The sequence below is a fragment of the Colossoma macropomum genome, unplaced genomic scaffold, assembly GCF_904425465.1.
Source record: "Colossoma macropomum unplaced genomic scaffold, Colossoma_macropomum, whole genome shotgun sequence".
In the NCBI taxonomy this organism is placed as follows: domain Eukaryota; kingdom Metazoa; phylum Chordata; class Actinopteri; order Characiformes; family Serrasalmidae; genus Colossoma; species Colossoma macropomum.
In genome coordinates, this window is record NW_023494784.1 from 15,130,953 (window position 1) to 15,148,394 (window position 17,442).

At 40.7% G+C, this 17,442-nt stretch overlaps 2 protein-coding genes across 3 annotated transcripts in view; one reads left to right on the top strand and one right to left on the bottom strand.

Annotated features, from left to right (window-relative positions):
- Positions 1-827: 827 nt before the first annotated feature.
- cnga4 (cyclic nucleotide gated channel subunit alpha 4) lies at positions 828-10,279 on the bottom strand. The gene is made up of 8 exons (XM_036573515.1): positions 10,060-10,279; positions 9,718-9,899; positions 7,894-7,995; positions 7,614-7,720; positions 5,693-6,362; positions 4,637-4,796; positions 4,392-4,557; positions 828-1,570 (listed from the first exon to the last, which is right to left on the bottom strand). The coding sequence occupies exons 2-8, from the start codon at positions 9,834-9,836 to the stop codon at positions 1,056-1,058; spliced, it is 1,839 nt and encodes a 612-aa protein (XP_036429408.1). The 5' UTR covers positions 9,837-9,899; positions 10,060-10,279; the 3' UTR covers positions 828-1,055.
- Positions 10,280-11,798: 1,519 nt separating this feature from the next.
- fam160a2 (family with sequence similarity 160 member A2) overlaps positions 11,799-17,442 on the top strand; it is a 49,788-nt gene continuing 44,144 nt past the window's right edge. For both annotated transcript variants that reach the window (XM_036573382.1, XM_036573409.1), the window contains exon 1: positions 11,799-12,143. The gene's annotated coding sequence lies outside the window, so the exon portion shown is untranslated. The remainder of the gene's footprint in view (positions 12,144-17,442) is intronic.

Sequence of the window (17,442 nt, forward strand, 5' to 3'; positions counted from 1 at the left end):
TTTGCTGCCACCTAGTGTCCAAAGGAGGTTGTTGCACTGTTAGTGGGCTTCACAGGGTTCTAAGCCAGAGGTCCTCAAATCCAGACTTTGAATCCAGTTTCCTGTCCTGGATTGCACAGTCACTGGTAGGTATGACACTCGCTGGCTAATCATTTACTTCAACAGTTCAGTTAACTGCCAGTAATTACAAAACACAGAAATGGAAACTGGATTCAAGGCTTGGATTTAAAGACCTCTGCTCAATCACTGTAGGTGCCAGACTGTTTTCTTTCTCTATGATCAGCTGACATAAGATTCAATGATTAGCTTGAAGCTCTAAAAAGTTTAGTATATATAGTTTATAGTAGCTTTCTAAAATGACTGAGAAAGCTGTGAGACATTTAGAAGTGCCAAAATGTCTCTGTGTTATATATTGTGTAAGTTATTGAGTAAGATCACAATTTTTAATATGATTAGTGATTCCAAACTCTTGATTCAATATATATATATCACTATAGTTCTCTTCAATTCAATTCAACTTTAATGATCACTGCAGGACAGTTTTAAGGCAGACTTAAAACACAGAAAAGATACTATATGTATGAAATATATCGCTGTTGTCGGAAAAAACCTCATATCTCCAAAATGGTAACTTTACAGGAGAAGGAAAAAAACCTACTTTACTTTTAATGTAAGTCAATGGAACCAGACTTTTTTTCCAAGTCATTTTTGGTCATTTCTTTTAGTCCATTCATCATGAAATTTACATACAACGTAAAGGGTAACAGTTATGTTCAAATTATGTCAAAAAACTGAAAAAACGTCAAAAATGGAGATATGTATATGGAGCAGTGATATCTATATGTATATGATAATATATGTCATAAGATAACCACATATATTTAAATCAGTGAAAAGACAATCATAGTAAAAGACAAAAAAAGTAGTTAAACCTGCAAAAAAAAAAATAAAAGTAATCCCTACATGCAAGTGCCGGCATGTGATTAAGTTTAGTATTGTAGCTCATGATTTAATATAATAAGTTTTTCCCATTCTTTACATGCCTTCTTTCTCCATCACTTTTTCTCTTTTACATCCTTCCCCACTCCCTCCTCTTCTTCTCCCCCATCCCCCTCTCCCCGCTCTCCCTCTGGCTCCTCCTCCTTTTCCCCCTCTCCATCCCCGACCTCCCTCTCTCTCTCTCCCTCCTCCGTTTCGCTCCAGGCTCCTTCAGCCACTATGCCCTCCCAGCCCTCCGTCTGCAGCTCCAGGTGCTCCACACGCCTCGTCATCTTTCGGGCGCTGGACTCCAGCTCAGCCATCAGTCGGGCTAGTTTGGTCTGCAGCTCCTCCAGGCTGCCCTCCAAACGCGTCACCTTGTCCTCTGTCTTCTCTTTCTCCTCCTCGCCTTCGTCCGTCTTTTCCAGCATGCCCATCTTGGTCAGGATCTGACGGCCCTTCTCCTCCAGCAGGCGCTTGGCAGCCGGAAACTCAGACAGTGTGTCTGTCAGGTCCTCTTTGGACAGGCTGAACAGGTCAGAGTGACCGATGCTGCGGATGTTGGCTGTGCGCCGGTTTCCCGATTTGTTGCCTGGAAAACATCAGAGGAGGGTGTGGTCAAGTGGGATGTATGCAATAGGAATGATCAGTACCAGTTTCTCTTTTCAAAATGAGTAACATGAAGGCTTTCAACACCTACACTAATACTTTAAAACAGTGGTCACCAACTGTCCTCCTGAAGATCTATTTTCCTGCAGAGTTTAGTTCCAACCTGCATCTAACATGCTGCCTCCTCCTTACCTAATGCCAATGCATCTAATCCAGCCAATCAAGGACCTCTGAAGAAGTTAATTAGCTGAATGTGGCAGATTGCAATTGGAACTAGATTCCACAGGAAGGTAGATATCCAGGACTAGGGTGATGACCACTGCTTTAAAACAAAGCTGGCCAAAGTTGGGCCAGGGGGCTAACCAGCAGCTCCCTTAGCCAATGATATTTGTACAACTTTATATAGTTTCTTATTTTTCTTTTAAACTTTCAGGAAATTTGTGACCCTTGATGCCATACTGTTGTCACTAACTACAATGCAGAACAACACAAGTAACAACACATATATTAGCAGTTACAAGCTTATAGAATGTAAAAAGCAGTGATACTCAGACATGAGGGATTTAGAGACCACTAGTCTGAAGGTAAGGTAGGGTGCTTTATATGTACAGAAACTAGAATACTAGCAATCGGTATGTGAAATACCCCCCTGGTATTCAGGGGGTTCCATGTTGGCTGGCTACTCCAGCGTTGGCTGGCTACTATTTTACTCACCACAGCAGTTGTCACAGTGAATTTGCTGATGTTTTTGGACTAAACAAAATGCAGAACAGGGACAAGCAGTGAAAGGAGAAGTGGGCAAGGAGAAAGACTGTAAGGAGAACTGGAACTGGGAGAAAGACTAAAAAGTGAAACAAAAGAAGTGGAAGGAGTGAAAAGAGAATCAGAACATAGAGAAGGAGTGGATGAAGAATCGCAACATTGAGAAGGAGTGAAAGGACAATCAGAACGGAGAAGGGGCAGAAGGAGAATCGGTGCAGGGAGAAGGAGTGGAAGGAGAACTGAAAAAGGGAGAAAGACTGAACGGAGAATCAGAAGAAAGAGAAGGAGTAAAACGAGAATCAGAATAGGAAGAATTTTGGAAAGACAATCAGAATGGAGCAGAAGGAGAATTAGACAAAAAGAAAGACTGAAAGGAGAACTGGAAGAGTGAGAAGGAATGAGAAGGAAAGGAGAATCAGGACAAAAAGAAGGAGTCAAAGGGAAATTGGAACACAGACAAGGGGTAGAAGGATAACTGGAACAGGGAGAAGGGGTGGAAAGAGAATTGCAATGGGTAGAAGAAGTGAAAGGACAATCAGAACAGGGAGAAGGAGTGAAAGTAGAACTGGAAGAAAGAGAAAGAGCAAAAGGAGAAACAAAACGGAGAAGGAGTAGAAAGAGAGTCCGAACATGGTGAAGGAGTGGAAGGAGAATTGCAACATTGAGAAGGAATGAAAGGGCAATCAGTACAGGGAGAAGGAGTGGAAGGAGAATCAGAATAGGGAAAGGAGTGGAAGAAGAATGAGAACAGGGAGAAGGAGTGGAAGGAGAATCAGGATAGGGAGAGGAGTGGAAGGAGAATGAGAACAGGGAGAGGAGTGGAAGGAGAATCAGAACAGGGAGAAGGGGTGGAAGGAGAATCAGAACAGGGAGAAGGGGTGGAAGGAGAATCAGAACAGGGAGAAATGGTGAAAATAGGATTGGAACAAGGTGAAACAGTGAAAGGAGTTTCAAAATAGTGACAAGGAAGGGAAAGAAAGTCCACGCAGGGAGAAGGAGTAGAAAGAGAATTGCAACAAAGTGAAAGAGTGGAAGGAGAATCAGAACAAGGAGACGGAGTGGAAAGAGAATGAAAACAGGGAGAGAGAGTGAAAGAACAACCAGAATAGGGAAAGGAGTAAAGGGACAATCGTAACAGGGAGAGGCAGTCAAAGAGAACCAGACAAGGAGAAGGACTGAAAGGTGAACTGGAGCAGAGAAAAAGCCTGAAAGGAGAATCAGAGCAAGAAAGAGTGGAAGGAGATTCGGAAAGGGAGAAGGCGTTGAAGGAGAATCGGAACAGGGCGAAGGAGTGCAAGGAGAACCGGAACAGGGACAAGGAGTGGAAGGAGAAGCAGAACAAGAAGAAGGAGTGGAAGGAGCATTGCAACATTAAGATAGAGTGAATGGACAATCAGAACAGGGAGAAGGAGTGAAAGAAGATTTGGAACAAGGAGAAATAGTAGAAAGAGAATCAAAACAGGGAGCAGGAGTGGAAAAGGAATCAGGACAGGGAGAAGGAGTTGAAGGAAAATTGCAACACTGAGAAGGAATGAAAGGGCAATCAGAACATGGAGATGGAGTGAAAGGCGAATCGGAAAAAGGAAAAAGAGTGGATAGAGAAGGAGTGCAAAGATAATTGGGAGAAGAAGTGTGCAACATAAGAAAATATGTTCCAAAAATGATTTGGAAGAATAAAGACACTTCTTCAAAGCTACTTCCATCCCAGTATCAACACCAGTACTTTGGCACAAAAGAAAGCTTATAATTACTGTTGGTTGGACAACTTTTCCTGGTTAGAACATATGAAATAAATGAAAAAATGCAGCTTCAAGGTCCTACAACTAACAGGTAAAGAGCTTGAACCATGCCCCACTTAATTCTTTGTGCACCCCAGTATATCCAACAGTGTAGAAACACCCCAGGTGTCAACTCTGAGTGCCTCACAATCTACAGACTATACCTGCACAGACTCAGCATGAATGTAAATTATAGTTGTCATTGGGGTAACACTTGTGTAATGTAACTTAAACTTTAATATGTTGAGTAGTGGATGTTTCTACCTTTGATGTTCAGGATGCTGATCTCGCCAAAAAAGTTCCCTTCACCCAGCACAGCAAACTGAGTGACCCCATCATCTGCCACAACAGCCAGCTTTCCCTCTTTAATGATATACATCTCATGGCCCACATCTCCTTTCCTACACACATACTCTCCTGGGCTGTAGACCTAGAGAGAGGACAGCAGATGCGTTGTAACACATGACATTAGCCTTTGATCTCTGACCACTTGACCCTTGCTCTCTGACCTGTGGATTGAGTTTGAGCACCAGCTCCTCCAGCAGGCTGCTCTCACAGTTCTGGAAAATAGTCACTTTGGAAAGCGTGGGCAGGTGCACGCTCACAGTGATGGCCGTCTGCAGCGTGACAGGCAGCTGCTGGAGGATTTCATTCTCCCTTGTGATCTTTCTGTTCCAGTGAAGAAATGAGTGGTTACTAAAACATTCCAGCTCCACAAAATGACACTCATAGAATATGTTGAGATACTGCATATGATATGTTAAGTGATAAAAGATAAACCCCACCCATTCAGATACAGTTCAGCATTTTTCCTCAGAAAATGTCAATTCCCAGCTTTCAGATTTTTGTTTTTTGTAAAATGTATGCTTTTCAAATAAGAAAATGTGCTAAAATGGCTCCCTGTTGGTTTCAGGGCAAGAAAATGCACAGGAAGAACACAATGAAATGGTCTAGTGCTACCACAAGTATAAAATAGTGCAGCAACATTGCTTGCATATGTAATTGTGTGACTCACTGTGATTAAAAGTTAACAAAAATTTTAAAATATTGACATTTTGGTATAGAATCATTAGCCTGATAGCTTGTAGGACTGTTCTGGCTGTACTGGATTTGATTTCCTGTATTTCTCTGCCTGAGTAAAACAGCCCCAGGTCAGTTGCATTTGCATTTGTTTGTTTCTTTATCATTATTCATTTCTTACTGTAAGACAATAATAATATCAATGTGACTACTGGAGAATATTGCACTACAACATTAGCAGCGTTTCTAAAATCAACTTTGCTGTGTTCTTGGATGCATCATTGAAGCTTATGGGAGGTCATTTTTGTGCCAAATCTCTGAAAACTTTTCCTTTAAAGGGGATCAGTCAAAAATCATGACATTTTGTGGCAAAGGTCTAGAGAAATTAACTGTTCCTTAATCTCCCAGAATTCTTTGGCTCTGTATTAGCTTTTTCTCTGAAATGGCTTTGATAAAGACCATATTATGTCCCCAAAAGTTCTAGCACAATGCAGCAGAATCCGGCCTCAAACATGAGTGTTAAAACTATAAACAAGAAGACGCACTTATTGATGTGTAGATGTTGGTACCAGCTGTTAACACGGCCCTGCAGCTCTTTGGTGATTCTCCGGCTGTGCAGGTAGCCCTTCACCAGCTCGTGATTGGGGAAAAACACGTTGTCTCGGTTCTGCAGGTTCATGATCACGTTGCTCACATTCCCCACAACAGAGGCAAACACCAACACTGCGATCAGCAGGTCGGCGATCATGAAAAGGTACTCCTCCTCACGTTGTGGCTGAGGTGTGTCCCCCACTGTAGTGAGGATCAGAGTGGAGAACCAGAAGGAATAGAAGTACTGACGTCTCATGGAAGCAAACTCAGGATCCGAGATGTTGGGGTAGACCCATTCGTCAACACCAAAGCCGATGTAGTTGGAGAGCGAGAAATAGATGCATGCGTTCCAGTGGATGAGGATGAAAATGAGGATCATGAGTTTGGAGATGCGGAAGACGTTAGGGTAGGCCGTTCGAGTCTCCATACGGTCCAAAGCCTCTGACAGGCGGGCTGTCCGCAGGAAACGGTTTACCCTGACCAGGGGCGTGTGGATGCCCAGCTGCAGGTAAAGCAGGTCAGTGGGCAGCAGGGAGGCCATGTCCCACAGGAAACGAGACGATCGTAGGTAGCGTTTTTTCAGACGAGACTGATCACGAACAAGAATACCCTGCTCCATGAACCCTGTGGACCACAAAACAGATCAACCCAACAACCTATTCAGCAACACACCCAGCTACTGTGCTGTGCTTATGGACAGTAGCAAAGTGATGAACACTGGTTAGCCACATATTATATTGATAATCATCTTAGGATAGTGTTAATAATAGTAATCGCCATACATTGTACGAAAAAGATTACAATTTACAGATTTGGCTGTCTTGTAAATTACATTATGGCCAAAAGTATGTGGACGAGTTATTATTATTGTTTCAGCCACACACATTGTTAACAGATAAATAAAAGCATGCATATAGCCATGCAGTCTCCATAGACAAACATTGGCAGTATAATGGGTTGTCCTGAAGAGCTCAGTGACTTTAAACATGTCGCTGTCATAGGATACCACCTTTGCCACAAGTTATTTTATGAAATTTCTGCTCTGCTAGATCTACCCCAGTTCAAATGTAAGTGCGATGATTATGAAATGGAAGAATCTAGGAGCAACAATAGTTCAGCCACAAAACGAGGTCCATAAAGATGTGCTGTGGAGGAACTCTAGTGGCCTGCACAGAGCCCTGACCTCAGGATGGGTTATTGTAAACTATGAAAATGAACAAAACTGCACACAGCCACTTTAGACAACAGGTTCTGTGTTCACAAAAAAACTCAGAAGTAGAAGGACTGATCTACAATCAGTATTTGTGTCAATGACCATAGTGAATACGGTCCAAAATCAGTCCTCCTTTTGAAACCAGCTCTTGTGGTTGTCTGAAACTGCTGCCCATAATGGTGAAGTTTTGTTTATTTTTTCTAGTTCACAATAACTTCTACTGTACTCTAAACCACAACAGCAAGTCAGCATGACCTTAATGGAGACCTGAACGTGGTTTGAGCAGGTTAAGAGACATTTTAGTGTTTTTTTTACAGGCTATTTGGGTGACTAATGAGTTCTTGTGTTTGATAACAATGTTAGCCTTGCAGCTAATCAACTACATTGGGGTAAGCGGAAAATTGGGCAATTTGATTTTTTTTTTGCCAATCTACCCCTTTAAGCAGGATTACTTAATGATGATATGCTTAAAAATAATGCAAATGACATTTTCACTGTAACTAACAGAGTTTTAGTTTTTGACTGTTTTCAAATGATATTGTTTACTTCACTTTTAGATAGATAGACATAGGTTTACTTAGTTTTTTAGATGGATTTGACCTACATAAACCTTGTGATAATATTTCATAACACTTTCATTTTTTTGACACAGTTGCACTTACCAGTATGGACTTTGATAACAATGTCAGCTATGTAGACCAGGTCAGAGACGTAGTCTAAGGTGAGCCAAACTGCCAGATATGTCTGCGCAACCTCATAAAAACAGGCCCTTTACAAAGATGACAAGAGTTTTAGACAATTACAGACATGTTTGTTTTTGCTTACATTTTTAACAGAAATCTGCATGTCGGTTGGTTTACACTTTCAAATAAAGCTTGCAAGGCATTAAATATTAAGTAAGATTTCTCTTTAAAAACTGATCTGCAAATAATTTCCTCCCACCTCAGGATAATAATAACCCAGTTATAGATGACAGGAAAGATCATGACTTGCAACCAGCCATAGTAAAACTCTCCAGATGGATCAATCACCCACTCTCTCCAACTGAGAGAGAGACAGCAAGAGAGAGACAGAGAGAAAGAAAACTGTTAGTTAGAAACCAGATAGACATTTTGGTAAGATAGATAATTAAATAAGGGCTGGGCCAAATAATTTCAATACTCGAGAATTTGTTCATTATGATGGTATTTGATGCTCTAGTGTTCTTTTTTTCAAGCAACAACAGTGTTAACCTAAACTACAACACGTTTCATCGGCAAACGCCCTTAAAAGGAACAGTTAGCTCTAAAATAGGAAACATTTATATAGTTAAAATAAAGAAATTTTAGCTGGTTTAATTGAATATGTTGTAAATTTATGCTAGACACTTGTCAAGTCAATGTAAAAACTCCACAGCTTTCCATGCCACCACTGAAGCTACAAGAATAATTATGTGTGGGAACACTTTTTTTTTGCTCAGTGCAAATTTTTTTGTAAGAAATTAGTACACCACAAAGACACTACGAGTTTGATGGATCAGCTCAAATATGTATGTTTAATGAGACTTATCAGAGGACCTGTAGTCTCAGCAAAGCTAACCAGGGTGCTCAGAGTCTCATGGTGCTCCCAGACAGAGGTGTATGGTGAAAGGGTAAGGTTAGCTGAAGAGTTTGTTTGGGCCACAGACTGAGAGCCGTGTTCTCTGGGGGTGCATGGGACAACAGTTCCAGCAGTCCCTTTGCCTTGCAACGTGTCCTTTGAGCTCACTGTTGTGTTCAGGAAGACAGTCTGGATCAACCAAGCGGGGTTTCAGCTGTGCTGCTTCCAGGTTGGTCTTTCTCATGTTCAGACAAGCTCCAAAGGCTCCTCAATCTCACCTAGGTCTGCGTGTTGCCCTCACTGCTGTTTTGCATGACTAAGAAATGGGGAACTAGACAAATAAAATAATTCAATAAAATAATAAAAAAAGCAAGTACCTAAAACTAAAATCATGATGGTGCTAAGTAAAACTAATAGGTTAAACTCATAAAAGTTATTTTAATGAGAGGGTTATCATCGTAGTTTCTATTACAACACACAATGCACAAGCAATTGGGCTTCAGCCTGTTGTCACCTACTGGATAGATTTTGGACTGCAGTAACAAACATACTGTGGTGTCCATGCTCCTGGGTTGAAAAAGACATTTTATTGTAATTGTTGTTGCTGCTTTCAAAGCCTGTAAAATGCTGTTTGGGCCAGCCCTAAAACAAATAGATGAAATAACAAGCATATTTTTCATAAAATATCTCATAAAGTTTATATCCTTGCCAAGTCTGAAATTTGCTTATGTGGTTTCTGAAACTGTATGACATACTGTGATCTGCATGCATGCATTCAGTGAGCATGCTGCTAATAGATGCTTTTAAGCTTCCTTTGCTTGGTAGATAAATTAGCCTTGTAGCTGCAGTGTACCTCAGGCATCAAACATATCTTGACTGACTGAGTACATTTGATATATGTATATATCAATGTATATGCTATATGTATATATATATATATATATATATATATATATATATATATATATATATATATATATATATATTACATAAATATATGTGTGTGTGTGTGTTAAAACAGATAAAAACATTCCTTAATTTGCTATGTTTATTACATCTTAAGATCTATTTTGTCAGTAATCACATGGAAAACCTAAAAATGAGGAGTGGATGCCTGGAATTGCCAGATGCTTTATATGCTCTTTTTAAAAGTGAAATGTAATTTGATGCCATCTCAAGAACACTTACTTGATTTTTTCCTTCTCGTCTTTCTTCTTCTCTTCTCCCTGACCTTGTGCTTTCTCTTCTTGCACTTCGCCATCCTTGTGCATGCGATGCCAGTTAAGAAGTTTAGTCCAACGATTCATTCTAGCTTACAGTAGAGTACCAATACCAATCAGTACGGATAGATCTGATTGAGGAGCATGATCCTAAAAAAAGACATTAAGAGCATTCTCTCATACATGTACACAAATTCATCATTCTAAAGCAGTCAGTATGGTATATGTGTATGTTTTCTTCTAGCAGGAGACCAAACATACTCATTGTTTAGCCTCATAAGTCCCTCTACATAAAAACAAGCAGGCTCACCTGTGCAGCGCAGGCGATGTTGGTTGCCGTAGCGTCAGTTCCCCAATGGTTCCACAGGTGAGCTGATTCCTCACACTGACTCAGAGCATATACCAATAAGAACAGAACCCTCATGAGAGGCAATCAGAGCAGCACAGATGGCCTCACCAACCCTCCAATCTGTCATCAGACTTTTCTACTATGAATACTTGCCTCCTATATAAGGGGGTCTGTAATAATCCAGCACTAAAAGAACATGGTAGTGTATGTTTTCTGTGCCTGAAATGCCATTTACAACAGAGATTTTATTATTATTATTATTATTATTATTATTATTGGTCTGTTTATTTCTTTTGGTTTTTGAAGGTGCCATTAAGCTGCCACTCCACCTGGTTATAACCAAGGTGAGATCAGCCAAAGCAGTGTTTTTATTTCACAGTCAAGGGTTGTGTCCTGATGAGAAAGTCAGACTAGACAACACAGTAAGTGCCTAGAAAATTTCTACAGATACATGCTGTTCCAAGGTTCACTGCCTTCTGCACTGTCCACAAGCAATGGTGTGGGAGAAGGGAGCTTCTCCATGGAAGCACTCAAATCTTTGGAGATGGACCTTTTCATACTTAAAATAATAATTTATATCAAACTACTTACAATCTACACTCATTGTCCATTTGATCAAGTCTATCTATATGGAGATAATTATGTAGTCCATCTGTTCCTCCGTATAATTTCTTAGCACCCATTAACTCTATTCATCAGTAGTCAGGACCCCCACAGGACCAACACAGAGCAGGTATTATTTGGGTAAAATATATGTATATATCCAACCAAGAGTATCTAGTCAAAAACTGACCACAGATGAAGGACTAGAGGATGACCAGCGCAAACAGACGAGCAGATGAGCGATCTACAAGGTGGACCAACAAGGTAGGCCTAAGTATGCAGAGAAACAGATGGACTACAGTCCTATGTGGTAAGTGGGGCTGATAAAATGGACAATGCATGTAGTTACAGGGTACCTAATAAAGTTGCCAGTGAGTGTATAGTGCCTTTAAAGAGAAAATGTGTTTCGCCTTCTGCTCTTACAAAAGTGTTAGAGGGCAATTCCACCTATTCACCATCCACTGCATAATTTAATGGTTGAGATGTAAAAATGTAATTCGGAGTAGTTTAATGTGAAATGGAGCATTGTAGAGAAACTGACTCAGATTTATTTACAAAGGTGGTGATAGGAATTAGGGGTCACAATGTCTACATTGCAGATATAGCCATTTTATTTGCTATGCAAAAACAGCATTGAACCTACATGCCTTCTGAGGTTTTATGTGCAATGCTGATAATGGTGAAAGAGTGACAAATCTCAAATAAGAAGCTTTATTTGGATACTGTTTTGTCTTTGAATGACCAGCTATTCTTTTTCACTGTGAATGGGTTAAAAATATGCTATAGGTAGCTGTGTTCAATCTTATCCACAAAGGGCCGATGTGGTGGCAGGTTGTCATTCCAAACAAGCAGGAGCACACCTGATTCAGCTTGTGTAATCCATTGATCATTTTTCAAACAGTTGATCATGTGATCTCTTACTCTGTTGGAATGAAAACCTGAAGTCACAGTGGCACCGCTGTATTAGAGGCATTAAATGTTTGCAGGGCCGGAGTGCTGTTTCTATTTTCCTCCGCTAGGCGGCAGTGTGCGTCCTGCGGCTCAGTGAGTCCTGAGCAGCGCGCTTCAAGACGTCAGCACGTCCCCTGCGTGTGGGTGTGTGCCTGAGAGAAGATGGCTGCGAAACGGGAGAGTGAGAACCCCCAGATTTGATGGTGGAGGACAGCCTGGGCGCTGCAGAAACACAGAGGAGAAAAACACTGCTCGAGCTGTGTCAGAGCTCGGCCGAGTCATCTGTGGATGTTCGTGTCCTCCCTCCTGTGAGCTGGTGCTGGACTGACACTGGAGCACTGACCCAGTTCGGCTGCACGGCTGTCTGTCCGCTAGCCCTGCGCTCATTATTCCTGGGACATCACTGCACCTCCATCCAGCGAGAAGCTCGGGCAGAATAACACCGAGGGGAAAACATTACGAGTTAGCCGGCCGATCGCTCAGTCAACGAGGTGAGTGTCGTTCTGAGATGAATTATTCTCTGGTCGTTTTAGCGAAAAGCTGATGCGTTACGGCCAGACGGATTGTACATTTGACCTGAGAGACTTGTTAACGGCAGCTGCGGTTCAGTTCGCGAAGCTGAAGTTAGCTTCTTCTTCGCCAGCCTCTTATTGGAATTTTCCGCTCCACCTTAAATGCAAGGACCAGATTGTAACTGCTGCACCATTTAAGGTGGAACGGAACATTCGAATCAGAAGCTGGAGAATAGGAAGCAAACTTCAGCCTCTTGTTTCAGTTCAGTGTTTTTGTATGGAAAAAAAACAGTGAGTTTAAGCTCCGAGAGACAGAGTGATTACTGCTTCTCGTGTTTCCTTGAACGAAAATGTTCACTTACTGACACTGGTGAGCTATTTCACTTTCAAGAAGCTTAGTGTTAAAGAGTGGTGGAGTTGGTAGGAGGCTAAGCTGGTTGTTTACCCTCCTCAAGGTGGACATGAAGCAGCCAAATTTAGTGTAAGGTTATTCCTTCACCGGCTAGCCAGATGTATATACTGTTAACAGTTCGTAGCATGGTAGCCTAGATAGCTGGTACTTTAACCGGCTAGCTGATAGCTAGCCGTGCAAGTTACTGGGTAAAACGTAGGTCGGTGTTTACGCTATTTGCCTTAGCGAACTAGCTATTTACTGGCTGTAACTACGTTTCTACTTTAAATAGGAAAAGGCTGGCACATTTATTGACTTAAGCCTGTTTTGTATTTTAGTTTGAATGTGCATTCTTACAGGTCTCCGCTCGGGCTGTATCAGTTCAGTTTTCTAACTTAATTCAGTCAGGCTCATGTCGTCGCTAACGTTGCTTTTATGCAGCTCGGTTTACTCAGTTTGCACAAGATGACGCAACAACAGCGGCAGCAGCAATAACATAACTGTAGCTACATTTCGCAGCAACTGATGAGGAGGAGCGAATAAAATCGGTGGAATTTACAAGAAACTTGAGCACTATAGAGACTTTAACCCTACGTGCGAGTTTCGTGGACATAGATTAAGCCTAATCTTGGACTAAGGAAGCAGCACCAGTGGTGAATCACCTTTGGAAATTCTTTTAAATCTAGACTTAGGCTTATTCTGAATCTGGGAAACTGGCCCTAAGGCCAAATGTTTGCTTGAATGACAGTGCATATTTACCATATCTGAGGATTTCATTAGCACAGACTGGGCCAGTTTCCCAGACATGGATTTTGCCTAGTCTTGTACTTAACTGCAATGCCAATGGTGAATCGCTATTGGAAAATCTTTTTTAGTTTTGATTTAAGGTTAATCTGGGTCTGGGAAACTGGTCTTCTACGCTGTACACATAATTTATATATATAGGTGGTTTGGTGAGTTTGTAGAATACTGTAGCCTGTGTATTGACTAATTGAGATTCAATATGCACAGTATTTAATAGTTGTGTGAGGGGTCTCCATCGCACTGGTCTCCAAGTAGGCCACTGCTTTTCAGCCTCATTTATGTAGATCCAACCTGTTTGCAAACCAATTTCACCTCCCTCTGAGCAGGTCAAGCCACAACATGAGTCCCTCTCAGCAAGTGAAGAGTAATAAAAGAGTGTGGATGGACACTTTTTTTTCTCTGTAGTTTGAGTCTGTCTTTCACTTGACAGATCATGACAGTGCCTAAGGGGAAACCAGTCAACTTTGTAACTCTGCATATCGCTTTCTCTTTCTCTCTCTCTCTCTCTCTCTCTCTCTCTCTCTCTCTCTCTCTCTCTCTCTCTCTCTTTTGCACTCTTACTTTTTCACTCTCGCTCACTCCTGGTCAATCATCTTGCATCTTGTTCCACATGTGCACTGGGCTAGCATTAATTGCTGGAATCATTGTAGTGCTGTGCGATGTTGATAGAATTCAGTATCATGGTAATTCCCCAATACATCGTAGTATCACATTATTTATTGATATTGAGGTTTGCATTAATAAACTTAATAAACCTGTGCTTTCAGGTCATCTATGTTAAGAGTGTTTTACAAACCAGAGGTTGTGGACTGTTTTGTTCTGTTCTGCCTCTTATAAAATGACACCAAAAGGACCTTACACGGCATTGTAAACATTTACACCAGCGGATACCACCAAGAGTGTAACAATTTCAATTCTCTTCTCACTATCAGTTAACAAAATCAGCCATTTGGTTTCATCCTATCACGTTAAAGATGCTGAAAGGGTGGGGCTTACGCTGTGGACACACCCACACTTAGATGACTGGACTGTTTTTTTCTGCTGTTTATGAATTTTAGGGGTTGTGATTTTTGGGGTTTGTTTTGTTTGAGGGTGCCACAGTAGTCACTGACAAAGTTCTGTTGAAGAACCTTTATTTATGTGAGCCAAACCAACCTGTGGAGTATATAATTTAAGATCTGCAAATCCTGACCTCACAACTTAAAATCCTATCAAACCTGAAACTATATCTGTTGTAACATTCCTGTTCTTTGTCAGCTCTCTGTTTCTCTGTGATGTTTCACAAGACATATCATATTCCGAAGCTTATGTATCATTAAACCTCTAGAACCCAGGTTTTCAGGAAAGAAAGTAATGTTTATTATTTTTGATGTATTTTGAACAGTTCTTTCAAAACAATCAGTAACACCCAGCAAATGATGTACATTGTAGTTGATCTGAAACGACTAAACATTTTTTAATCTTTGCATATAGTATTGAACTGTCAGATATTATTATCTTGAATATTCAAATATTCTATAAGAATGCAAAACGCTTGACTTGTTTTACTTTGACCACTGAATGGGAAAATCTTTTTGTTCTTGTTGTTGCATTTATTATTATTGGTATTGTACTTTTTAAGACATAATACTACAAGGAAAGGAAAAACCATCACTGAGGAATATTTTTATAGCCAATTTGATTAAAATGCTAAATAGAGGTCCTGCCCTGAACAACTTGCTTGCTCTCTATGAACAGCAGTGAGCAGGAAAGTGGAGGAAAAACATTTTTTTAATCATTGTCTTAAAAATGAAAACTTTTTGGTGAACTCTAGTCAGTGAACAGGGAGAGATGAAGGTTTTTAAGTTGCTTGAAACCGCATTATACTGGAGCTTGCATTAAATTCAGCTAAGCCAGCTTTATCACCTGGTGCTTTCTGAATAATTTTCTTATGGTTCTGGACAGCTAGCTAGCCAGCATTCTCTTGTTATTCTCAGTAATGGATGCGCCTGAGGACTCACTTGCTAGCAAGCAATTCAGAGCAGTTGGAAGCTTAATTGAATCGCATCTGGAGTTAAATCCGATACTGTCGCCTTAAAGCTCTGCCAAATCACAATCTCTAGCATGTCCAGTGTGCATAGCTGGCAACTGTGTGTTAGCATTTAACTTTATGAACAAACGTTTGTTGCCCCACAGAAGTACTTGGGTTTATATAAGTAGTACATGTGTCCGTTTAAATGGAATTTCCATTTTCAAGTGTGTTTATGATTTTTGAAAATGCTTTCCAGGGTGGTGATTTTTAAAAACTCTGTTTTCAGTGCTTTCATGTGGACGGGCAAAATGCAGCTTTTCAAACACGCTGATGTCACTGTGTTAAGGTCCGCATGTCTGTAGCTGTTTTCATTTATTAAGTAAGCAGAACTCTGAAATGCACTTGGCGACTGGGTTTCTGTGTGTCAGAATGCATGCTAGCAGAATGAGGGCTTTTGCTTATACTGGCAATCTTGTGAAGAACATGTAATGTTGTGTAACTCTACACATAGTTCTGTGTAACTGTAGCCATTTCTGTGAGCATGTGTGCAGTACATCCAGTATTACCTACTAAATAATCATAATTATCAAGTAAGGTGGCTTATCAGCCGATTTGGCCACTTTAGGCTTGGATTTCAGTAGTTGCAAACAATGAAAAAGGCAAGACAATTAAATCATTAACCACAAATACTTATGACAATTAATCATCAGCTAAAATGTCATGATCTTGACACCCCTATATAGCACACAATATAGAAGAGTTATATGTTTGAAATTCAGCCATTGAGAAACTGTGCTATAGCAGCTTTGTTAATTTGTGCCACACTGCACTGAAGCTAAAGCCAGGAGGTGATGTATGTGGGTACAACAGTACAGCTTGTCTGCAGCCTGTTTTACAGAGACAATAAACAAAATCAACATTTATACCTCGCACTTCCATTCCAGCAAGCAGAGCAGGGTTGGCATAGACCAGGGGTGCACAACTCCAGTCCTGTAGGGCCAGTGTCCAGCACAGTTTGTTGTATTACCTGCTCAAACACACCTGATTAGACTCATTTGGTAATTTCTAGGTTTAGTGGGTGTGACATTGCTGTTGACTTTTGTGCCTCCGTTTGTGTATTCACATGTGTAGACATGCTGGGTGTGATCGTGTGTGGTATTTAGTGTAACTTTGAGAAATCAGTGTGTGAGATCTCATCAAACTGCAAAATTTCTGTTGTCAGAATTTCAACCATCCAACTGCTCAGTCAAAGCTTCTTAGGCAGTTATTCGGACATTGCTTGGTCCTCATACTACATGTCAAACGACAGCAAACGAAGCTGAAACTTGACTCAGTCATGAAATTTAGTGAGCTACAGCCAAATCGGGCCTAAAAACAGGCTAGAATTGCACAGTGTATGATTGATGTTACAAATTTTGGAAAACACTGCTTTTGTGGACCGGGGTTATTGTAGTTTTGAAATTTTTATATGTTTTTATTTTTATTTAGTTTTTATTTTTGGTTTTTGATTTCAGTTTTGTCATGGTTATTATTATGGGTACATTGATAGCTTTAGTTGCATTTTTATTTTCTGAAGAGTCATAGTTTTAGTTTAATTTATGTTTAGTTTCAGTTTTTAGTATTTAGTCATCCTTTTTTTTGTTTTGTTTTCTTGTTATAGTTTAGTACAGTTAAAACCCAAAATGAGTGCCGCTGTTTGAACCGCTACCGGTGTAGATGATATCACCCAGTACTAGATCACGGTGAGTCATGCTGTTTTTCTGCAGTTCTTGCCTTTGGCTCCTTGTGGAGTGTAATGACTGTGTGTCATAAAGCCGTGTACAGACATAACGCTCTGAGACGAAAACCCCACAGTGAAACACTGGCTACTGTAGATCCACCTATCATTAACCTTAACATGCACCCATACACACCCAAACACATGCAGAGACCAATGGTTCATTTTTCCTTTTGCAACTGTACAGTCTTGCTGAACTCATTTTAGTGTCAGGCTGACTGAACTTTGATCGCTTGCTGCTGACTCAAGGAATGTGACCTGCAAACACAATGTGTGTCTCTCTCTCTCACTGTCT

What these genes read in the sequence shown, in the direction of transcription:
- cnga4 (XM_036573515.1), bottom strand. Translation starts at nt 9,836, where the DNA reads ATGAATCGTTGGACTAAACTTCTTAACTGGCATCGCATGCACAAGGAT. An exon ending in TGTTATCAAAGTCCATACTG is followed by an intron (nt 6,363 to 7,613) that starts GTAAGTGCAACT and finishes TGTGGTCCACAG; the next exon opens with GGTTCATGGAGCAGGGTATT. An exon ending in TGCTCAAACTCAATCCACAG is followed by an intron (nt 4,558 to 4,636) that starts GTCAGAGAGCAA and finishes TCCTCTCTCTAG; the next exon opens with GTCTACAGCCCAGGAGAGTA.